This window comes from Anabas testudineus, chromosome 14, assembly GCF_900324465.2.
Source record: "Anabas testudineus chromosome 14, fAnaTes1.2, whole genome shotgun sequence".
Lineage (NCBI taxonomy): Eukaryota > Metazoa > Chordata > Actinopteri > Anabantiformes > Anabantidae > Anabas > Anabas testudineus.
This window is the reverse complement of record NC_046623.1, coordinates 14,500,465-14,516,825: the sequence shown is the minus strand read 5'-3', so window position 1 is coordinate 14,516,825 and position 16,361 is coordinate 14,500,465. Positions and strand designations below refer to the sequence as shown.

Sequence of the window (16,361 nt, the reverse complement as noted above, 5' to 3'; positions counted from 1 at the left end):
CTCAGAGGTGCTTATTATAAAAAATATTAATTTAAAAAGAAGTAAAAGAACTACTTATCAACCAAACTCCATGTAATTTACTTGAAGGGACTGCTTTTTGGCATGTTTTTATTTAAGTGTTCACCTTCAGCCATATAAGAAACTTCTTTGACCTTTTTCCAATGAAAAGATGCGAATGTGACATTGACAAGGCCTGCTAAGTGGTTTGTTTATTATAAAGGAAGTGGGTTAAGTGTATGTGTGTGGCCTGTCTGTCAACATGAGCCAGGAAAAACTAGACACTCTGACAGTAATGTATTCATTGAGACAAAATCAATTCAAGCGCTTCAGACAGACAGATGCACTCACCCTCATACACAAATGCCGGAGACCCTCCTGCACACAGGTCTGTTTATTCCTACACATAAATTACTAATAGTGTATTGTATCACAGATAGGCTGGAACAGATTTAAAGACTTGGACTGACTATATTGTATCTATCTAATGGCTGGAAATCAGATCCACTTTTCCAAATTCTAAGTGCAGCAATAATTGGATTGTCTTGCAAATGCAAATTAGATGTTTATGTGAAAAATGCACTCATCTGTGCTCAGTAAATCTAATCCTGTGGGGCAAACCTGATCTTCACCATCATTTGGATTCTATTAGCTCTACCTGTAGCAGAAGGAAATGGCCTTTACTACACAGCAGAAGTATGATACACTGCACACTCCTCTGCCTCTGCAGGAATCCACCCTAATGAAACACGACTGGCATTTTATTTAAATACAATATGATGATGACTTTCCTAAGATAATTTGTACATTATGTCTATGGAGGAAAATTAACAGTTACACAGTATGAGGAGTATATCACAAGTCTGTATATTTTATATATTCTACATTTACTATTCCAACCACAGTAGCCAAAATGTACAAGGTCCACTGAGCACTGATCTCCGTTAGCCTGAGATTACACGAAGAGACGAAGATACAGCAAAAATCTGTAGAAGAACTGTGGCAACATCTCCAAGATGCAAGGATCAACCTACCTACCTGCTAAGAGAGTAAAAAAATGTGTGCCTAAGTAGCTACCTGTTTTAAAGGCAACTTCCATTTAGTTTTATCCATCCATCCTCTTCCTTTTACCTGAGGCCAGGTCTCAGGGGCAGAGATACCCAGACTTCTTTTACATTTAGTCATTTAGCAGACACTTTTATCCAAAAGCGACTTACACATGAGATACAAGGTACAAGGCAAAGGTAGGGTAAGCGTAAAGAGATCTTGTCTAAAGACCACTACTGGAGGTAGACCACAGCTGGGATTCAAACCCCTGGTCTCCCACATGGAGGGCGGCGAGCTTCCCACTAATCTATCCTAGACACCTCCTCCAGCTCTTCCAGGGGAATACCAAGACGTTCCCAGGCCAGTTGAGGGACATAGTCCCTCCGTATCCTGGGTCTTCCTTAGGGCCTCCTCCCGGTGGGACATATCTGGAACACCTCCCCTGGGAGGCATAGATTGACCAGTAAATCAAGAGCTTTGCCTTTCAGCTCAGCTCCTTCTTCACCACAACAGACCTGTACATCGACCGCATTGCTGCTGCTGCACCGATCTCTCGCTCCATTCTTCCCTCACTCGTGAATAAGAGACACTTAAACTCCTCCACTGATGATTCTCATTCCAGCCATTTGAAGCCATTTAGTTTTATTATGTTATAAATGATTGATTAATGATAAATGAAATCATGACATTAGCATTGTCACTTTACTTTTAGCACAGTACTGTTCTACTGAACACCTATAACCATGCATATGACCTAAATATTGAATTTAATACAACCTTTTGAATGTCATTCTAATTTTGCCCTATTTGTTTTGTTTTTTTGCACATAAACATGAATTTCAGTTCAGGCTTTTATGTTGAATCACATTATCAATGTTTCTTATTGTTATTTTAAGGAATTTGAGTTTGTGTTTGTTAAGTGTAAAGATCAGTAGTTTATCATCTCTGCTCCAATCTAAAATAACTTATGTGCAAGAGAAATTCTAACTTACAATTGAGACCCATACACCGATGTTCTTTCTTTTTGTGTCCTTGTTATGAAAAATGACAAAGCACAAATTTTGTAAGACGTTTCATTACATCGTTCTATTTTTATGAAAACCCTGTGGTACAAGTCAGGTCTTTTTGTGTTGTATCACATAAGTGTATGGGAACAAAATGATGCTGTGATAGAAAGATGCTCTGAAGAAGAGAATCACTGACTCTGTTTTCTGTTCATCTTTGTGAATAATAAGCTTTGATATACAAACAGTAAACTTTAACTAACAACCACTGAAAATAAATTCTGCACACATTGATCAGACTGGTGTAGAAGACATATCTGCTCAGTTTTCATTATCTCTAATAATGGAATACTGAAATCATCAATTTTACATTGTTCCTGCTGGGTTTAGATCAATTCTTTCCACTTTCAACAATACAATGAATAATAATAAATTATTTACCAGACACCGAAACAGTCATGATTATATACACACATGATTTTGTATGTGTCTCTACAAAACTGCTCTCCCTTCCAAAAGGTGCAGTTTAACCTTTAGAGATGATGAACAAGTGAGTTTTTCTATATGAATTGTTAATTCGCAGTGATTTATATTTATTACAGCTGAATTAATTAGGACACTTAACAGTTGAATGCAAAAGTGGGAAAATTACATAATTTGTTGCTGCTAGAGGCTCTTCATGCTTTTTTGGTAATAGTTGCAGTGGTTTGCTGAAATGTAATGTAAACATACAGTCAACACCACTTCAACCTCAAAAGTGAACTGCAATAAATATCATCTGTTTGTACAATTAGTTTGCAGCTACATTAAATGTATATATGTGTATAAAGAGTAGTTAAGAAATGTTGTGTAATTTCTCATCAAAAGGTTTCAAACGATCTCCCTGACTATAAAAATGCTTTATGAACCCTGCATGGTGATCCATTTGTTTTCTAGAGGTCAGGACACAACCAGTCAGAGCTCATCCTACTTCTCAATCATTCCACACAGACTTTCGGTATGTGCCCCCAATAGCAAATTAGACTCTGAATAATTAAGCTAATTAGGCTTAGACAGACAATAGCTAAATGCTAATTAGTGCCTAATTAAGAGAAATGAATCCACAGCTGTATTTGTTTTCTGCTATCCAATGTGCACTGGCTACATAACAACCCCCTTGTCACTGTGATACTAATTGAAATGATTTTGGATTCATGTTGTGTGACTAACAGTGTGTTGTGATTATAAGGCACTTTACACTCCTGATTTTGTGCCTTTACATGCTTGGGACCGGAGTTCAGCTGAAGATAATAACTAATGACACGTTCGGTGATAATAAAGACACATACGGCATAGAGCTAATTAATTAAAAGTGCCGCTCGCAATGTATGACGCTTCAACAACAAGGTATCCAACACAATAAGCTCCGTTTATACTGTATACTATAAACAGTGACATTTTTGTTGGATTCACTGTCAAATTTCCAGTCAAGCAGGCTTCATTATGCTGTGCATTATTTGAAAAACATCCCAAACACCTCTGCCTGCTACCAACTCTTACTGAAGGTCACTACTGATGAGTAAATACTAATCAAAATGCAGAATCTGTGAACAGCACTTGCTTCTTGTGTTATCGCTACATAGATCTGTCAAAAGCAGAATCCTAAGTGGTTGTCGGGTTGATGGATAGTCAATGCTGGAAATTCTGATTACAATTTTACAACTAAAAGGTGGTCACTGCTTTTACACACAAACGCTCACACACAGAAAACCACAGTTTTATATACTGCAGCTGGTTTGTTTGTGAAATGGACCCTAAATGAGATCATTTACTGTTTTTACAACAATGCCACTTGTTTGCAATCCTGGTTATTTTGAAAGTCCATTTTCCTAGAACCATTATTAGTGTATGGGAAGAAATAAAATGCCTGCTGGTGTATTTGTTCACAACAATGATAAGACCGCTGTTTATAAGCGACGTGCCCTAGTCAATCAGGGCTGAGTATTCCTGCAAGGCAGAGATCACTGAAGAAATTCTTGCAGCTTGCAGCACAATGATGAGCACCATTGTGTGTCATTATATTCAACACTTTTATGCCCAAGACTAAACTGCATTGCATTGTATGAAATTCTGTTGTGCTCCTGTTTATAGCTACTTACATTGTACGTCTCCAGCTTGACTCTGTTTTTAAAGACGTGAGTTGTGAAGTTGAGTCTCTGAAAGACTTCATCAAATGCAGCCTCATTCTTAGAAAGAGACACACACAAAACAAGGTAAATACAAGGCAAAGTCAAACCAGTGATTTACAGGCAACAATCTTTGAAGTTAGAAGGCAATTTTCTTGTCAGATGTGAACAAAACTACTTTAAGCAGAACAATATGTGTATAAGTGTGTGTGTCTCACTGTGTCTCTGAGCAGTCCCAGTGTTTCTGCACTGTGACCTAACAGGACCTCTGCTGTCTCCTGGAAGCATGTCACCCACTGGTTATCCCCGAAGTCTGCCAAGTTGGCCTGAGAGTTGGACAGACAGAGATGACAAAGGGGCAAGAGATTATTTGTGTGTGTGTGTGATTACATGAAGTTGTAAGAATCCTCAAAGTCAGCATCACTCAGTGTGTTTACACGAACTAAAGTAACGAGGCTACAGTCAGCTTTTACAAACAAGAAAACCTGGTATCTCTAATTGAGATAAGGAATTTGGAACCCTGATTTTGACAACAGATTTCTGATATGTAAAAGCATAACTAAGTTTCTAATTGGCCGTTTACAAGAGTAAAAGTCTGCAGATATGCAAAGGAGCAGTATGAAAGGCTGAATCTTTACACTGAGCTATTTTGTTGATCATAGTCCACCTAAAACTCTGAGTAAAACTAGAAATAAAAAACATTTCAGTTTATTTTTAAAATATTATTATTCTAATAGTTTTTTTTTTTAGTAAAAAAAAACAAAAAACTAACAAACTAGTTTAGCCATATGTAACAATTCAAACAAGGCGGCCTGTAGTAGTCAAAATGAGTCGATTTCTATTGTATTTTTATCACTGTATGAGTGACAAAAAGACATATATACTTACAGAAAGTAGTAGTCTATATTTAAAGTTGGGGAACTCTCTGTTACACTTCTCACAGCGGTAAAGCCCGTTATGTTGGTCTATGACTTTCTTGTTGCAATCTGCAGATGGACAGGCCTGATACAGACAATTCTCCTTCCGAGCATACAGCACTGTTGCCACACAGCTGAAATAGTCCGCCTGAAAAGAGAGAGCAAAAATGGGAAAGGAAGAAATCTAATTATGGGACTAGAGCAGCAAGATCAATAAAAAACACAAAATCACATCAAACTGCTGCAATTTAAACGTCTACGAGTCTGCAGTTAATTTGCAGGTTCTGCCCCCTTTCACAATATTGTGCTGAGGAGAAATCTAACCTGCAAAACAAATTATATACTGGGAACATATTCCTAACCAAATGAACCTTAAACACTATCATTTAATTACAGAAAATGTTTGTACTGCAATTTGAATATTTTAGTTTGTGCTTACTGAAACATGGCTGCTGCTGCTTAGAGAAAGTGATGGTGGCTGTCTGGTGAAATGTCATGCTACCTTAACCCAATCCTAATCATGCATATTTCAAGAGTTTTGTATTTGTATTAACTCACTCTTACAACAAGAAGTGCAACAGCAAAATCACTCCCACTGATGGAAGGAAAAACGCTAAAGCTAATTAAACATGGTCCTCAAAAGCATAATTCAAGTCACAGAGAATGTGGAAAATTGACAGAATACAGGACAGCTGCTGTAGGTGGAATGAAGCGATGACAGACGAAAAGTCAGTATATGACTGTTATAGATCATCTATATTGCTTTTACCTGGTAGTTTTTTCATTTGAATGTGCTGCCTGTATTATTGGCAGATGTTAAAAACATGGGTCTAGAGCTGTCCTTGGCATATTTGGAAATTCTTATTCATCTAACCTTTGGAGTCTTGATTGAAACCGTGACAAAAGTACATTTTATGGAGAATTAAACCACATAAAAATGCTTCTCAGTTGAGGTTTTACATGTGAGGCCTACATTTTTGACTACATTTACAGTTGGCTTTGATTATTATTTTACTATCAACATTACACTGTGTATAGTAATCTCTACTCTATCTGAGGTTATAGTCTATGGACATCTTTTTCAATCTACTCAGAAGTTAAACTTTATTGGACTGTTCAGCTTGTTCATCTTTGTGCTTTGCATAGTGGTTGTTGCAAAACTGGAATTTCCCTCTGGGATTAATAAACTACCATCCATCCATTATGTATGAATGTCTGAATCTATTATTTATGAAGACAGAACCCTGTTAGTGTTTACTTTTAAACAATCTGTCACTTTTCTTTGAGAACATCTGCTCAGAACCTGGCACATCTGTCAAAAGTACATAAAGATTTAGTAAGTCCTTGCTGAGATCTTTATCTCATTTTGAGTCTGAACTCCACACCTGAAAAGAGGTGGATCCTCTCTATGTTTACATGTCCTTACATTACTAGTTTAGACACCATCGGCCTGCTCTGAAAAAATGTGTAAGCATAACTGCTGCTACGCATTTCAAAAGCACCATTGTTAAAAGGTGTACAACAAATGAACCAGAACAAACCGCCTCATCAAAGTGTTTGTTATGTAGGAGGAGGCTGCATCTTGGTAAATGAACAAGATGCCAGGTGGTTCAGGCCATAAGAACAAAATGAGTAATCACTAGTGCACAGAAAAAGAGTTAAAATCACAACATAGTGGTGGGGTAGAAGAACCAATTTCAGAATATGCAAAGCCTCCAACTCTTACTGCCAATTACCTGAAAGGTTAGATATAGTCTGCCCACCAAAAAACCTAAAACATGCTTCAAACCATTAAAAGATAATTGATTATGCCATTATTTATTTGTCTATTCACGAAAATCATGTATCTTTAAAAGACTGTTACCTTAAGTGCCGAGCAATCACTGCAACATCAGTGCCATTAAATTGCTCTCTGTTCGCATCCAAATGGTATCAATATTCTTTTGGCATTTTCTTGTATTATAATTATAGTTTTTTGTTAAATCATAATGTCATTAAAGTGAAGAACTAAACTGAAGCAAGAAAAAAAACATGTAAGAGATGAAGTAAGGGAACTAGAAGTGCTCCTTTTATTGCAGGCAGGACACCCTTCAATAGTTTTAAGAATGCAAATAAGCTGCTTAGGGTGAAAAGAGAAACATTAAATAAAATAAAAATAAACTCAGATCAAACTTGGCATCAGTAGTAAAACAGTTGCCAACAAGTCAGTCCAGCTGGTAGATGCACGCTGTTTACACATCTCTATTTGACTTCCAAACAATCTTGGAACAGTTTAAAAAGAGAGCGGTGGGAGTTTGAGAATTCTATGCATAATAGATGCAAGATGAGACGAATCTCTCTCTCCCTCGCTAATACATAAATTGTGCTAATGTACACACACAAACACACAAACACACACACACACAAACTGACACATACACATGACTAACATGAGAGGTTATATGCAAAGACCTAAACTTACACATTTGCAATACAGATACAATGCGCTGAACTCTCAGTTCTGAATTTAAATGAAACAGTACACAGTCAAACAGAATCAAATTAAAATGCAGTGATGTTAAAGTAATTTAAACAGATATTAGCACCTAAGGCAGTAGAACTCACACTGCTAAAATCAACAGCTAAAATGGAAGGAAATGCTAATTCTGGTGGGAAAAGGCTATTCTCTCATCCTGTGGAGAAGCAAGAGCATTTGATTTCCATAAATATAAATATAAAGAATGCACACAACAGATGAACTGTGTCTCTTTGGGAAGAGTTGCACACATGCACGCTTGCAACTACATGCAAACATGCACGTGAATACGAAGAGACACAAAACTATAAGCAGGAGGCAATAAATGTCACGCACAAGCACATGTAAGAAACCACAAGAAAATACTTCACCAGGGGGTTTTTCTTTTACCAGGAGAGCAGGTTTTAAACAAGACGTTGGAATTACAGCCAGAATTCCAAATGAAATGCGTTAAAATGCACTCTGAACAACAACAACTACAAGCTAGAGCTGGGCCAGACTCATTACTAATGTTGGCCTAAATGAGTCTATCAAAGACTCTCTCTAGGATACTGGCCAAATTCGCGCACACACTGACTGGGCATTGCTGTTCTGCTGTTATACAGCCCACACTTTCTGTAAAGTGTTCCATAAGAGCAATGAATGTGAAAAGACCAGTGTGTTCTCTGAATCCCTTGTGAGTTGACTGATGCTGTCCTGTGTCCCCACGACCTCTACAGATACTGTCAGTCAGACTTAGAGCTCTCTGACACTTTCTTCCCGCTAGCTAACACTGACTCCCAACCACATTATCTGTCCACCCATCCATCTGCCCAGTGCCCATGCCACACAGCAAGAACCCCTTCGAAACACTTACTAAGAAGTTTTTTTTTTTTTTTTTTTAATTAGGAGAATTTTTCCCGTTAGCAACAGCCCTCTCCTCCTCGACACTCCACTCCCATGTTTCCGCCCGCGTGCCTGCCTCATCACATTTTACAGGCTTGGGCAGATTGGAGCGCTTCGAGGCTGGTGAGGTGGGAAGGCAATGGGTGGGGAATGTGGTAGGAGGGTGGACGTGGTGGTATTAAAAGGACAGGATGCTTTCTTTGGGGGCTTGTTGGAGGCTCATGATGTTGGCAGATGCTACTGAGAATTTGAGGATAGAGGTCAGCTAAGATCTGGACCATAGTGATTCCATCACAACTCAACCAGTCTAAACAAATCCCCATGCATTTGCCATCATTGCTCCTTCTCTCCTGTTGTGTTATTTTCCCCCTCTGTCCCTCTGTATTCTGGTATGTACACAGAAGCCTTGGGGCAAAGTCTTAACCTTAAGCACACTGAGGAGAACCTAGAAGCAGCATGACAAACGCTGCAAACAAAAACATATCCACCAAAGTGCTCACAGACACACAAACATGTACAGCCTCACCTAAAGATTCATACATATGCACATATAAATCCAGTCATGCACACCCGACATCCTGAAAACTGTTTTCATTCTTATCACAACTAAACCCCTGTGTCACCTTCTGGCACCTAAATGCAATTAAAATAAATAAAGTGTATGTGGAAGGGCAACCAAGTGAAAATCTACTTCACATAATTGACGTGGCTGCACATGCCAAGTTTAATGCTTGTCCCAAAACCTCAACACACACACACACACACACAGCTACATTAATTAGAAATGGCTTGTGCACTTCCATACACACACACAAACAAGAGTCTTGTACATTTATGGAGGCAAACAGGTAGAATGTCAAATTAGATTCCTTCAAACTATAAGCTTATAACTCGGATTTCATTATTATAACCAAAGCTGCAGCCTCAGAGTATGCGATAGACAGTCTCCTTAAAGCTGTTCAATTACAGAAACAGTTGGGGGATACACACAAGAGAGGCAAAGGAGAAGAAATAGGAGATGAGTGTGGGAAAAAAAAACAAAAATAGGAGAAAAACAAAAATCAGCTTTTCTTTAACACATTCTCACCTTTCAAATCATCTCCCCACATCTGTCAGTTAACTGTTTGTGTCTGTGTCCTTATCTCAATGCCACTTGTCACTTCTCTCTCTATGTCACCATGCTAGTCACTCCTCACCTGTGGCCTTGTTCCTTTCTATCCTTCAATGCAGTTTTGTAAGTGACAAAAAGTGGCTCTGCTTGGCTTTTCTTACCCGTCTCTCACCTTTCCACATTCACAGCCACACTTGTCTCCCCTTCTTGTAACAGTATGCCCTATAGGCTTTACATAATTAGAGAACTTTATTAGAAACCACACCAGCCTTGAAACTATCCTTAAGTGACATCTAATTAAACGTGAGGGATGAGGCAAACTAGTCAAAGATAACAATTAATAGGATAAAATAATTTTTGAGTGGCACATTCTGCTTACATTCACTCTGCATTTAACTGTAAGCACGATAACTATGTGTGATGGCGCTTTCAAAATAGCACACGCTTCGATTGTGAGTTCTCACAAGTGCTGCATAGCAGTTCAAAGAGTATTGCTAATATGTAAGCATCGCTATCTCACTCCCACAGCGAAAACAAGAGAACCACGACTCTAATCCATGAAGTCATAGCAAGGTAGAGCCTAGAGCTGCTCTATTTACAATGAATAGAAGACTGACTGGATTTGTTTTTGCCTAAATGCTTCATTTAAATTACAGGGAGAAGGACTGTTTTAAAAACCACTAAATCCTTGTCAGTTCACAGAAAATGATTTATGATAGTTAAAATAAGAGGCCTCCAGTATAATCTCTATATGGCTGAACAAAAAAGAACTTGTACCAACAAAAAGCAGAAAAATAAAAACATTTTCCATATCCTGTTCCTGGTGTAGGAGTTGCTTTTAGCATGCCAGGTGTCACTTTAATGCATTTTGACAATACTCTGTTAACAGGTGATTGAGCTGAATTCAGCTGTGGGTTATACGGTGCGTAGAAATACTGTGGGTAAAACATGAGCCATAGTGATCAGGTAGTAAGAGCAAGTGAGTGAATGAAGTCAAGACAACACAGAGTTGTGTTCTTGACGTCAAAGTCCTTCAACATGATGGATTTGTCCCTGTGTGACTCAAAACCTTAGTGCAAAACAGTAAAGCTTCTAGTCTTTGATTCTCAGGGACTGACACCAAAACCCAGTGTTTACTGTGCATGTCTAACAACACAAAAAGATTTTCTGTTATCAAACTCTTGTACTGTAGCTATACTAATGCTATGTCTTCTTTTGGAGTTTCTTTCATTTTGCTTCAAACAGTTGCCAGAGTGAGACAAAGATTTTTATAACTCACATCAATCTGCTTCCAAGTTTTCAAGAACCAGCTCAGAGATTAACTAAAACTGCAGCATAAACAACATGATTTTGCTGCTGCACATGGTGTGGGTTTCATTTTTATTGGCTCCACCTGCCGCCTCTTCTCTCTTTATTGTGAGAGAATGACTCAATCTATACTCAAAAATCAAAACTTCACACAGAATAATAAACACCCTTAGTGCCACAGCTGCTTGTGTATATAGTTCTTACATTTTGGTCCTATAGTGTGGATGCACTGAATCATTAAATCTTCACTTATGTGAATTAACGAGTACATATGTTGTTTGATCAGATTTCGCCATGGTTTCACTGTAGAGCTGCATCAAGTCGAAAATTAACATAAAAATTCTGCACATTTCCATATGTTGGCCTTTTGGTTGAGAGGGTTTGCTGGTTTTCTGCTACACGGTATGTGAAAGTACTCAAATGTAAGTACTAAAAAGTGGTATCAGTGCATTCCTATCTGAAGAGAATACGCTACTAAAAGCACTTTTGACCATGTTTTATGATTTTATAGACCAGAAGCCCAACAATAAATTAACCAAAAAAAATAGGAAGAGATGACTAAGACAGAAATCACCATGATTAAGAATAGTTATCAGTCAGAAACTATAAAGTATAAGCGTCTGTAGTGTTGTCTGGGTTATTTTGGGTGAACAAAACCTTTAAAGATTTACTTTTCTCTGTCATTCTTAACAGTGTTTACCTATGGCCTTTTTTTCTGAATCCTGTGATATGTAACTGTGCTTGCTTACAGTTTGTACAGTAAGTAACCATGTGTGCACTGCACCTTCTCTCCTTGTCCCATGTGTTCACTCTTGACATCGCTCAATGTTTTCCAGCTCATTGTTCCTCCAGCGCCCACAGACCTCGTTTCTGTCAAGGATTGGGTGTGGAGTGCATAGCCTTCCTGGTCATACCTGGATATTAAAACAAAACGAAGGCGAGTGCTGAACAAAGTCAAAGACACACAAACACATTCACAGATCATTCTTGAGAATGATACACCATTACCATTAGTCATCTGTGAAAATGTGCAGGAGTGAATTTATCTTGTGGAAAACGGGGTGTGACAGCATGTGTGCTTCTATGTAAGAATGTGTTGCATTAACGCATTTTGATATTTCCTGTGAAAATCCTGAGGTGTGCACTGTATCTCCTATAATCCAAAGAAGCTATCTTCAGCCTTGACTGCATTTCTTCCTTAATATCTTATCTAACATAGCCACTAAACCTGTATCCTGCAAACACTTTAATCTGCCTCATGGCTGTCTATCATGGACAAATACATCAATCAATAGGCTACAGCAGATCTACATACATATTGGGAATATAGGTGTTTCTTTCCACAGAGGAAAAAAAAAAAAAAAAGCTTTCCTATCTTTCTTCTCGTCTACCCACCAAATCTATTCATTTATCTACCTTTTTAACACTCCCTTTAAAATCTTAATGCACCAGCGTGACTTCTGCTTTGTATTCTAGCTGAGCAGAACAATCTAATCAAGGCATCATTCACATTCATCAGTTTCCTACAATTATGCAAGCAAGGCAGGTCAGAGCAATCCCGCAAAACACCCACAACGCCACAGGAGCTCAAGTCAGACAGACACTCTTTGTCTTTGTAAAGCGCAGACCCAAATATTAAAAAGGAGTGAAAAAAAAAAAAAAAAAAGAAAACACACTGACTGCTCCTTGAAAAATATTCATTGTCAGTCGTTCACTGCTGTCGGCATGTAAATTGTTGTGAGGACCAAACAGCAGAACAGATCAGCGGGGAAACGCCTGGGACTAGAGAGGATAGGAGGAAAGGAATGAGGGATACCATTTTTTTAGTTATTTAGGCCTTCGAACGTCAGGATGAGATGGTGTATTGACCAGAGACTAATAAGAACAAGATTAAAGCTGGAGCAATGGAGCTGCCCCTATCCTCTTCCTCTCCAACACACACACGCACACACAGCTACAATAGTTCTAACAAATACAACACAGGCACAAACACAGACACTGTTCATGGATCAATTAGCTAAATTTATAAACCAGAAATTAACCACTGAAAAAGTGAGCAGAACAATGTTCACAGGTACCAAAAAACGTGCCCCTTTATTTACGGTATTCACACTTTGAAGCTGTGAGCGTGCTGTTAGATGCAATTTTCTGCCTAAGAATAGCTTTCAGTATAACACAGAGATAATCATAAGCACACTGAAGCATTGCCATGTACACAGCAGAATTAAAAAAAAATATGCATTTGTATTTCAGCCGTGGCCAGACATGGGAACAGCCTTAACGAGTGAATGAGTCATAATTCAAAATCCCTGCAGGAACTGCAAATACGAATAGTTTGATGCAGCTTACCGTGTGCTCATCTTTCTGCGCACGTGCATTAGTGGTTCAGAGTTAAATTCCAGAAATATCTGTGTTCTGCTGCTCTGTGCTCCCCCCCCTCCAATCCTGTCTACATCCTGTCTAGAGTCCTGCTGGGACTGCGGAGGCACATGCCACCAGTCTCAGGACACGTGATGCATCCAGGTTTATTCATCAGTAATTTACTGCATTATAGTGACAAGTGTTTCTATTATTTTGTCAGACCCATATAAGAAGTGGGGCTAGGCTAAATAGCAGAAACGACTCTTTGTACAATGCAGTACTATTTTATCGCAGTACAAACTATGGGCTCCAAAATGATCATGAGTGTGTCTCACCAGGCCCTCAGTCTAAAGGCCTCCGGTATGTCTGGATTCACCATGATTGTTGAGCTGAACAAAGCGGAGAGAGACCTGCCCCCAAAATCAGACAAGCGTGCTCCTTTAATGGCGACTACAGGCTGCCTAGAACCGTCAAACTTCTCCGCCTGTAAAAAGAAAACAAACAGTGTCGAACACAGTAATTAAGGAGAGAAAGATGAAAAACAATAGACAGCAAAAGCAGCTGTTTTTGTCTGCTACATGTTAAGTGTGTGCCTGCAGCTTGGAGAGACCAGAAAGTAATATGTGGTATAGCATGCTTTAATAATTGGACACCCTACAAGTTAATATGAAAGTCATTTTTGGATTTTGGCAAAGAGGAGGGATTAGCACTTGCAGATTGAATAAGCTTAGAGAAGAATAGTGCCATTTCATGCACATTCAAGAATTATTTAGCCTTCCGTCTCAAATCAGGGACTCTGGTCCAAAACACTCCTGAAGGTCACAGGGATGATTTGACCGATCCACATTTTACAGCATAGAAAAGCCAATCAAACTGCCCCGTAGGCAAGAGCACGCACACAGATAAGTTATGTGCACCGACACAGATACATACACACATACACTGATGACACCTTCATAAAAGCATGATTAATAACAGTCTGTTTTTATGTTATACTGCAAATCCATCCCAGGATGTAGAGGAGAGAGAGAGAGAGGGATATTATAGTTATTACCTCCTCTCCCCACAGTGTGACTGTCACCACTTTTCCAGTTGTGTCTATTAGGTTGAGGGCCCTCTTGGATACTTCTCTGCTGGTCTTAGTGGTGATACGGGACACATCCTCCGCACTCTTACACACTCCAATCACATCTACAGGCAGAGAGAATACGTTTACATTATCATCTACAGATAGCTCCTGGATACAGGTAGACAAATAAACTTACACGGATACAAGAAAAATGAAGCAATATTGCGTTATGTGAAAAATTCTGTTTATAAAGTCTCTACATGGTATAAAGTGTAAAAGTGCCCCCTGGATATGCTCTACATAATGTGAAGTGATATCACATCATAAGCAGTAAAGATCCAACCCAGCGGAGAGTCAACACCCCCTTGAGATTGCCAAGTCACAGCAGACTGACATAAATGTCATAACAGGCTAGCTAACACCCAGACCCACATTCAGAATCACCACAAATAAACTCATTCCTCATTCATGCTAAAGGCCTAAACACTTCATTCAGGATTACTGCACCGAGAAACAGTCACTGCTGGGCTCTAAAAAAGGTGAAGAGCCTTGTATGCCATGACTAATATAGAAAACTAAATCAGAACAGGTCCAATTAATTTAGAAGATACTTATTGTACAACTTTGTTTTTACTGAAAACAAAAGAAACCAATGCTGATTAAAAGCACATCTATATTAAGACAGCTACAGATAACGACGTGCATCCACACCAGGTGTTTTAACTTGTTTGTGCATCAACCTCTGCCCCCATTAAAATGGGAGAAAAATAACAGGTAATTCTTCTCCTACTGAGCACATATGAGCAAGCCAGGTACAGAAAACAAGGCAGAAAATACAAGAAAATAGTGTTTACAGAAGAAGAAAATCAGCAGGTTTCAGATATGTACATCACAGAACAAGCAGAAAACGTATATCCTGTATGTGTGTAAAAGCTAATTACACTTATCACAATTAGCTGGAATTGCTGTTATGAATTAAAGATGTGGTACTGCCACCAGCTCTTTGGTCACTGATATAACAGCATTTATACAAAGAAATTATTTTAGTAGTAGTGCGGAGGCAACTTAAAAAAACAAAACAAAAACGCACAGCAGTATTTGGTTAGATATAGCACAGGTACAATTTTAATTTAACAAATTAAACCAGCCTATAAAAGGACATAAAACAAAACCAAAAGGCCATCAGCTGATTATTATCCTCATTCATATTAAACAGGAGAAAAGCAGATACATTTAAGAAGTTACAAGCAGCAGAGTTTGAGCACTACTAGTGCTGAGCACCTTTAACTGGTCACATTGTGGTGGTTAATTTTCTGTCATTTGCCCCATGGTGTGAGGATTACATGCCAATGCATTAAATAAAAATGACTGGACAGAATTATAACGCAGACTTTGCAAACCAGTCACTCTCTGAACTTCATCGTTCTGTCTGCTACCTCTGCTACCCTTTTCCTAAACTCCCTCTCTCTCACCCTCCTACTCCACTCTCGTTCTCTCAGCCCTCCTTAATTCCATTATAACTGAGACAGTGTCATCCACCTCTGAACTCCATTATCACCACAGGAACAGGCTGACAGTTCTCATTACCATGTTATAATCCCCTATTTAACAAAGGAACGGAGAGAGACAGAGTAGGGAGAGTGTGAATGGAGAGACAACAGATGACACACGGGACATGTAAGGCAGGCCCTCTGCGACCAACGTAAACACATCCCTCCAGGTAAACTGCTCAGTGCACTGCTCGTAGTTTAGATTAATGTAGTCATGTAGTCAATATCACTGCACCGAATGTAAACCCACATGAATCTCCCAATTAGTAGCTTACCCAATGTGGTTTACTTTTCTTCTTTGCTTATAGCATTAAGTTTGTTTTACTGTATATGTGAGTGATATAATCTTGATCCTATGCAGTACAACACTTCACTGTTGTTGTGTACTGTAAATACTGTAAACTCAGATCTGGATGTGTGATCTTACAAGAC

General features: G+C 38.7%; 1 protein-coding gene across 2 annotated transcripts in view; it reads right to left on the bottom strand.

Annotated features, from left to right (window-relative positions):
- The window catches only part of LOC113169702 (replication protein A 70 kDa DNA-binding subunit-like), a 33,572-nt gene that overhangs the window by 2,712 nt on the left and 14,499 nt on the right, over window positions 1-16,361 (bottom strand). For both annotated transcript variants that reach the window (XM_026371313.1, XM_026371314.1), the window contains exons 11-16: window positions 14,365-14,501; window positions 13,646-13,794; window positions 11,734-11,863; window positions 5,102-5,278; window positions 4,432-4,539; window positions 4,187-4,273 (exon numbers count right to left, since the gene is read on the bottom strand). In XM_026371313.1, coding sequence (XP_026227098.1) covers window positions 4,187-4,273; window positions 4,432-4,539; window positions 5,102-5,278; window positions 11,734-11,863; window positions 13,646-13,794; window positions 14,365-14,501 — 788 coding nt within the window. The remainder of the gene's footprint in view (window positions 1-4,186; window positions 4,274-4,431; window positions 4,540-5,101; window positions 5,279-11,733; window positions 11,864-13,645; window positions 13,795-14,364; window positions 14,502-16,361) is intronic.